Source organism: Loa loa, assembly GCF_000183805.2.
Source record: "Loa loa unplaced genomic scaffold supercont3.567, whole genome shotgun sequence".
Lineage (NCBI taxonomy): Eukaryota > Metazoa > Nematoda > Chromadorea > Rhabditida > Onchocercidae > Loa > Loa loa.
This window is the reverse complement of record NW_018108747.1, coordinates 13,773-22,462: the sequence shown is the minus strand read 5'-3', so window position 1 is coordinate 22,462 and position 8,690 is coordinate 13,773. Positions and strand designations below refer to the sequence as shown.

The 8,690-nt window shown below is 25.5% G+C and overlaps 3 protein-coding genes across 3 annotated transcripts; 1 reads left to right on the top strand and 2 right to left on the bottom strand.

The window, feature by feature from the left end:
• Window positions 1-1,986: 1,986 nt before the first annotated feature.
• LOAG_10344 (hypothetical protein) lies at window positions 1,987-2,362 on the bottom strand (the record flags this gene model as incomplete). The annotated part of the gene is made up of 2 exons (XM_003145871.1): window positions 1,987-2,216; window positions 2,263-2,362. The coding sequence occupies 2 exons, from the start codon at window positions 2,360-2,362 to the stop codon at window positions 1,987-1,989; spliced, it is 330 nt and encodes a 109-aa protein (XP_003145919.1).
• A 1,130-nt stretch (window positions 2,363-3,492) lies between these two features.
• On the bottom strand, window positions 3,493-7,651 carry LOAG_10342 (hypothetical protein; the record flags this gene model as incomplete). Its single annotated transcript, XM_003145870.1, has 8 exons — window positions 3,493-3,573; window positions 4,137-4,411; window positions 5,081-5,174; window positions 5,431-5,552; window positions 6,121-6,243; window positions 6,364-6,448; window positions 7,110-7,220; window positions 7,511-7,651. The coding sequence occupies 8 exons, from the start codon at window positions 7,649-7,651 to the stop codon at window positions 3,493-3,495; spliced, it is 1,032 nt and encodes a 343-aa protein (XP_003145918.1).
• Window positions 7,652-8,045: 394 nt separating this feature from the next.
• Window positions 8,046-8,553, top strand: LOAG_10340 (hypothetical protein; the record flags this gene model as incomplete). Its single annotated transcript, XM_003145869.1, has 2 exons — window positions 8,046-8,138; window positions 8,251-8,553. 2 exons carry the CDS (start codon window positions 8,046-8,048, stop codon window positions 8,551-8,553), a joined length of 396 nt encoding a protein of 131 aa, XP_003145917.1.
• Window positions 8,554-8,690: the final 137 nt, after the last annotated feature.

The window sequence follows — 8,690 nt, the reverse complement described above, 5'->3', positions numbered from 1 at the left end:
ACCAACTTTTCATTGTTTCAAGCATGCATTAATAACAGCAATTATTACTGATAAATTGTTATAAGTGAATTACTATCAATTGAATATTTTAAAAATAAATCAAAATACTATTAAAAAATTATACTGTTACAAAAACTATACTGTATCAAAAAATTGCATTGTTACAAAAATTATACTGTATCAAAAAATTGCATTGTTACAAAAATTATACTGTATCAAAAAATTGCATTGTTACAAAAATTATACTGTATCAAAAAATTGCATTGTTACAAAAATTATACTATATCAAAAAATTGTAACTGTTGCAAAAATTATACTGCATCGAAAAAAATTACGCTATTGCAAAAATTATACTGTATCAAAAAATTGTGTTGTAACAAAAATTATACTGTATCGAAAATTGTACTGTTACGAAAATTATACTGTATCAAAAGGTTGTAATGTTATAAAGATTATACTGTATTAAAAATTATACTGTTAAAAAATTTACAATAGTTTACTGTATATAAATAAATAGTTAATTGAGTTAGATAAATGAAAATAATTCAATCAATCAATGTTTGTCACAATTTATAATAATTTATCATTACATAGATTGACAAAATTAATTTATGTATAATGTATCATTTCGATATATCAGTAATAATAATTTATAAATGGTATGTATAATTGCATTTTGTTGAAATTTTTAATTTTCTTATTGATCTTCCCACTTTTCTTGTCATTTTTTGTCGTTTTAATTAATCAATATTTTTACAACATATTGAAAATGTCGCATTAATGAACAATATAATCTATGGCATTTTTAGTATCTGATAATAAAGATGAAGGATTCCATCCTCTGAATCCTATTATTTATTATATATTTTAAAATTTCACTATTTTACCAACAAATAAATGCAAATAATTTCATTAGCATTATATTTTATTATCACGTTTTATCATTTAGGTATATCAGCAATATTTTATAAATGTTAGTTTTGTCATACTTGTGACATTACCGATCTTATCAATCATTTTCGTTTTTTTTCTTTTTTTTTGTTATTTGTCGTTTTAATTAATAAAATATTTGTTTCTTTAATATCAATATCATGTAATTTAGTGCAGGTATTTCAATAGGTATTAAAACGAATTACTCAGCTAAAAGGTAATCAACTTCATTGTTTGTTTTGGTCCAACAATCTTTCAACTACTGATCGTTAATGTAATGATGTGAAGAGATGATAAAATGATGAATTGAAAAAAAAAAGTTAAATTAAATATTTTAAATTGATGAGCTAAATAAGCTAAATAAAGAATTGAGGACAAATGAAATGTATGTGTGTATATGAGTGTATATGTACATGTTATGTGTATGTAGATGTGCATGTACATGTATGTATATATGTATGTATATGTGTGTATGTGTATGTGGGTGTGTATGTGTATGTGTATATGTATATCTATACGTATATGTAGGTGTGTGATGTGTGTACGTGTATGTGTGTGTGTGTGTATATGTGTGTGTACGTATACACGTATACGTGTGTATATGTATATTTATACATTGTATTTTGAGTAATGCATTGCTTTTAAAATATGATCATTTCCAAAAATCTATTAAACAGTTTATTTATTCCAATTTAATTCAATTATAGCCATTTGATTGACAAAAAAAAAAGAAAGGAAAAATATTTGAAGAGAAAGTGACCTTTTCATGAGTGAAATCATTCGCCAATAAACTTTCTTCCCTTTCATCGTCTCATCTTCTAGGGCAGCGGATGGGTAATTAATTTTTCAGAGGGGGAGGGGGGGAGCCGTATGAGAAATTGGAATGATTTTCGAGGGCCGGACTAATATAATATACTTGACTCAGTTCTACTCAATACCGTATTCTACCCAATACCGTACGTATATACATATACTATCTCTTCATAAAAAAAAACAAGTAAATGAAGAAGTGTAATGGATTCAATGAAAATGTGAAGGATCTAATGACATTATTATTTAATGTTGAAATGATGAGCTTGTTGATAGTGAAAGATGAGCGGACTTTAACATTGGCGGATTTTGATTTAAGATAAGGGAAGAGCAATGACAAGAAAAAGAGGAAGTGCAAGATGACAGACAGGCTTTTATCACATTTCCGCAGGCAGAAAAAACTTGCTGGATGGCGGGCTGTGTCGAGAGCGTTGACCGATAGATGTTCAGGTCAGTTCTAGCGAATAAAAATTTACCTTTAGGGTAAAATTTTTATTCTTTTTTTTTTTTTTCTTAAGATACAATCATCAACATCATCATCATCATCATCATCATCATCATCATCATCATCATCATCATCATCATCATCATCATCATCATCATCATCAATTATCATCAACATTCATTATTACAACAATTTTAACTGGAAACATCAAAATGAAAATGACAAATTAAATACAATAACAATGAATGATAAGTTAGTTCTCATTTTGTGAAAATTATTGTAATGAATGAAAATTAATAATGGTTAATTATCTTCCTGACCTCTTCCTCATCAATTTACACATAAATATGATGGCATACAACTAAATAAATGTGACATTTGATATCTTTTCAAATATGTCCCCTATGGCAAAATACTTTCACACTATCTTATTGCGGTTGAAAACAAATAAAATTTTGTTTGAACTGATAACAAACGGAAATTAATCAAAATGATTTTAAAATTTCTCTTTCATTGTTTTATTCCTTATCATTACATTTCTATTACCATATAACATTTTGATCATTTATCAATGAATCTTTTTCTTATCATCATCTTCTTTTACATTTTTCATCTTTACTACTCTTTTTCCAATATGACCTCATATGTAATGTAAATTCATTGATACAAATTTATCAATGAAAAGAAAATTTCGTAATAAATTTATATTAAAAAATTTATTGTAACAAATGCCTAAAAATAAATTTTTCATCAATTAATAAAATTAATGAAATTTGATGGGAAAATTTTAATCGTAAAAATAAAATAATTATTATTTGCATCATTTTGTTGCAACTTCAAAGTATTTTACATAAATTTTTGCAATGTTATGGTAAATTTTTCTCGAAAATTTCAAAAAAACTTTTTTAAAAAAAAAAGCTGCAACGAAAGATTGCATAATTTTCAAAAATTTCTAATCTATAAATTGTCAGGAAATTATTTATCCAAAATGAAGAACTTTCGGCTGCATAAGTTGAATTTTCTACACCACAAATATTACGGTCTTAATGGGTAGATATACTAATAAAAACTGTAAAATTTATTTTCTATTGCTTAATATATGCCAAAATTATGTGCTATTTATAACTTGCTTCATGAATAACAACTTCTGGCGGTACTGTCGCACATCGCAACTTTTGCATTTAAAAAGGATTTATGATTTTTTTTTTTGGTTCCTTAAAAAGGTGTTGGAATAAAAATTTATTGCATACAAATAAGCAGGCAATAATAATTGTAATTTTAGAAAAATTACGAAAGGGATTTGTGAATCAAAGCAATTCGCGGCATGTATGCACAGTGCTTACTGATGAAGGTGACAATTGCGCATCCGATATGGCATTTTCGTTTTCCTAAAATTTCACCAAACTTTTCAATTATAATGACTAAAATTTGCTCTGCAGCTGGGTTTAATAAGAAAGTATTTGAACTTTTCGAAGCGGAAAAAATGTAAAAATTAATTTAAACATTCAAATTTGAGCATTTATCAAAATTGAATCTAAATGAAATTTGATAATTGTAAAAATGGTGTGGAATGAATTATAGCATTTTATATCGAATTTTGTTAGAATTAAAATGAATTGGAAGCATATAAGTTTTTGAATTCAAAATTAATTACTCCGCATACTTTAAATCGTTACAAGTAGCCAAACCGAATGAAAATTTGTATAAAAATTTGTATATCATACTTAAGTTGATATATTAAGATAAATATAAAAGAAAACATCTGGGATGGATTTCAATTTTCAGTGCCAATATTAGGTAGTTTAAAAGCGTAACTTTTTTTCTTTTCACGTAATTATTGATTTTTTAAGGATAAAAAACTTGAAGAAAAGGAAGAAAAAACTCAAATTGTTGAACAATTAATGTTATGCAAATATTTTTTTAAAGGAAGAATGATTCCTTAATTTTCGACCTTAATTGCAACATTATTAGAATCCGTCGAGCGGTTAGGATCATCCAAATAGTTAGAATTGTTTAGTTGATTAGAATTAGATGGATGGTATGAATCCGTCAGATGATCAGGATCCTTCAGATAGTTGGAATCTTTCGGATAGTTAGAATCTTCCAGATTATTACAATCATTTGGATGATTAAAATTTGAGAGATTTTTTAAATTGTCTGGATGATTAGAATTGTTCAAATGAACAGATCTTCCTGAATCCTCCTTCATTGCTTGCAACTTTTTCACTATAAATTTATGAAATAGCAAAAAATGGTAAATATTTCTAATGATTTATTAGCATCAGATTACAGGAATTATGTAATATGATGAATAAATGGAAAAATATTTCTAAATTAACATGGAGAAGTTTCGTTCAATTAACTACTGCTATATCAATCGAATAATTGTATCAAACAAAACTATTACATTATGAATAACTAAATCATAAATATGTAAAATGATATAGCATTTTATTAAAAAAGAAAAACTATAAACCTATACAATCCGGCTTTTTTTCTTTTTCTTATCAAATTGTTAATTAACTAATTTGGTTATCATTATCTTTATGTAATTGATAATCAAATAAATTGATTAATATTGTTGTTATGGAAATAATTACTCGTTTAATTGTAATTACTAATGGGGGAAAAAAAAATATTTTTCCGACTTTTTGTTTTGTTTATCAGATTTTTTTTTTTGACTTTTTTGTCACAAAGTTTTGATACTTTAAACATTTTCTCCAAATAACATGATTTGAGCTTTTCTTTTTTTTTTTTATAATTATTTTCTAGAGGAAAAAAAAGTTTTTTCGTATTGTAATATTTTGAATTTTTATCATTTCAAGAAATTTGCGATCAAGAATGTCCAGATAAAATTAATGGGTGAATATGAGAAAAGTTATTTAATTAAATTACCTTTCTTTTGGCTTTCTTTTTTCAACAATTCCAGAGGTGCCTTTCTGATAGTTTTTGATAATCTTGCAATTATTGGCCAATCATTATCAATTTTCTTAAAAAATGATGCAAAAAAAAAATAATATGGCATATAATGATTTAGGTACTAATTAGCAACAGGAATTTATCTCTTATTTATACATTCAATATTTTTTGAATGTGAAAATATCCTCGAAATATCGGAATATAATATCGGTTATTTTGTCTTATTCTTTTGCTCTCTCTCTCTCTCTCTCCCTATTTCTCATATCATATCATATCATTTTACATATATTACAATTTATAATAAATATTAAATAATTAAATGATACCATAATTGGTTTTGTTGCTAATTGATTCAAGCAATTATCGGAGGATTGGGTTGATTGAAGTTTTAATGTTTTATTGATGAAATTATCAGCTTTACTTAATGCAAATTCAGAGGGTGGCAAATCTAAAAGAAAATTTTCCTCTTTTTTTTCCTTTAAGTTATGAAAGTTTTCATAACTTTAAAGTTTGAAATTTATGAAAAATATATTAAATTTTTTTAAAACCATAAAAAATTCAGATATAATTTTTAGGAACAATTATTTAATTGTAAAAGGTTAATGTAATTTAATCAAATAGATGTATTTATGAATTCATTTCGAAAAATTTAAATTATTTTTGTATGTAACTTTTTTTTCTTTCCATTTTCTTATATGAAACAAAAATTTTTTTTACAAAAAATTTTCTTGCATAGATTTTATTCCCAAAATTTTATTCATCATTATTAATTTTTTTTTATAATTTAAATAAGCAACAGAATTTTGCTATTTAGTATGGTTCTATGCTTAATAAATGCGCTTTAATCACTTTACATTTTAATTTTAACCAACATTATAGCAACGAAATGTCAAAGAAGTAATTAAGAATTTTTTTGCAAATTCGACAAAACATAAATATTATAAGAAAAAAAAAACAATCGATTGATCGTATATTGATAATATATACATTTTTAGAAGAAATTAAATAAGATAAACCTGAATGACGTTTGGCTATTCCACTTAATGCAGCCTCAATACCTCGTCCACCAGCTCTTTTGTGCTCCTTATTAAGCCAAGAAGTAACGAAAGCTCGTGTAACTAAGCCAAGACTTGAGGAAGCTACAAAATTAGCAAATAATATCGCATTATGATGAGAGTAATTAAATAGCATATTAAATTACATGAAATATTTTTACATAAATAATTAATTAGTACAAATAAATATATGATATCTCTCACCACAATGTTGATTATTGAAATTGTACATTTCAGATGAATGCATACTCGATGAACAATCATTTCTTCCTTTATTCCAATTTTGTTTCTAAATTATTATAATACTTGAAAATTTTGCCAAATTAAATTTGAAATCAAAATTAACTGAGAGAAAAAAACATGGATTAATTAATCAATTAATCTACTTGTTTTTTTTTTTTTGATTAATTTATGGTATCCATATATTCATTTATTTATGACATTTCGAATGGAAATATTTAAATATTGATTGATTAAAATGAAACGATTGAAATCATCGATAGCTTTCTTATCAATTAATTTAAGTAATTAATATTTAAGTAATTAATAATTTAAGTAATTAACTAAGTTTAAGTAATTAATCAGATGCAACAAATTAATAATAATTTCATGCAATAATTTCATTGCAAATTTCGTTACGATACCTCAAAAAAAAAAAAAAGAAGTGGACAACAAAAAAATATTAATGATCATATCAACATTGAGCAAATTCAATACATGGCTCATTACTTTTCGTTTAAACTTCCATTTTATCAATTTATCATTTTATCATTAAACTTTGCACATTTTATCATTTCAACAATTTTAGCGTAAAAAGTATCCAACCATTGAAAGCTTTCATACTGTTGTCCTCAACTTGACTGCTATTATCTTTCCATTCTCCTTCTCCTCCTCCACAATTTCATCAAATAATTTATATGTTTATATTAATAACATAGCTTTCTTCTAACCTTAATATCAGTTGCTTTCCAAGTTTTTGACCAGCACAAAAAATGCTTTTCTCGTGATGTTGTTAATCGAACAGAAAGCGTTGCATAACGACATAAACTTTCTTTTTGTTGCTAAAAATGGAAAAAAAAAAAGGTCAATCTGATGTAAAATTCAAATTAATAATTTAAAATCTGAAAATTTTTCTTTTTATCAAATATAAAATATTTTAAGAAATTAATTTATTTTCATTTTTTTATTTAAATTTTATGTAAATGAAATTTTAAAAAAAAAGATGAAATTAAGTCTTATAATGATAACTTTTTTTTATTTTATAAAAAATTAAGATATTAGCTACTCCCCCATGTTTAGTTGTTAAATATATAAATGCTAATATAGAAGTTATTATCTGATTAATATATACTTTCGGTAATGAATCAATCAATAATCGAAATGCTAGCGGTGGTCCATCAAATGCGATCATTAATGGTTTGATAGCTGAAGCGTCTAATTGAGTGAGACGAAATCCGAAATCAACCAGACGAACGGTGACCGTTTTTGTCATTTGATAGCATTCTTCAATAACAGCACGAGCATATGATTCAAACTAAAACATTAAATTTATTAATATAATCAATATTAATAAACAATATGTTATCAGATAATATGGGAAGAGAAAATTTTGTACAGGTTTAATCGAACTGATAACCAGACGAAAGGTAACCGTTTATATATATATATATATATATGTCAAGTCAAAGAAATTATTTCTGTCAAAAGTTTATCACCAAAGATTTTTCTATTAAGTCTAACCTGTTCAAGTTTTCCTCGCATCCTTGACTATAATTTGTGGCTGATATTTTTGCTTTAATTAATTGGAAAGTATTTGTTAGAAAAGAATAACTATGCAAGAATTGCAGTTATAGTGATAGTAATAGCAATAATTTTTGTTGTAGTTAATGTTATTTTTGTTGTTATTGTTGCTGTTATTATTATTGTTGTTGTTGTTGTTGCTACCGCTGTTACTGTTATTGTTATTTTTGTCGTTGTTGGTATTGCTATTTTATCATTGTTGTTGATATTATTGTTCTATTGTTATTGCTATTGTTGTTATTATGCTTGTTGCTGTTATTGTTATCGTTGTTATCGTTATTGTTGTTATAGCTGATTGTTGTTATTATTGTTGCTGTTGTTATTGTTGTCCTTGTCATTGTTGTTGTTACTGTTATTATTGTTATGGCTGCTATTATTGTTATTATCGTTATTGTTGTTACTGTTGATTGTTTTTTTGTTGTTACTGTTGTTATTGTTGTTGTTGTTGTTCCTGTTGTTATTGTTGTTGTTGTCAATGCTGTTGTTACTGTTGATTATTGTGGCTTTCATCATGATGAATTAATCAAGCTAACCCTGGTAGTTATTACTGTAATTGATATCTACCATGATATATCATTAATTAAACCTCCGTAAGTTCACGCGCTATTCCATCATTGACGACATCAAGAGGATTAAAACGTGTTAGTACCACACATGGTGTTCCAGGTAATAATTCCTCCCATTCCAACGGTTTTATTGCTTTCAATATAATATGTGCTGCATCAAAACAC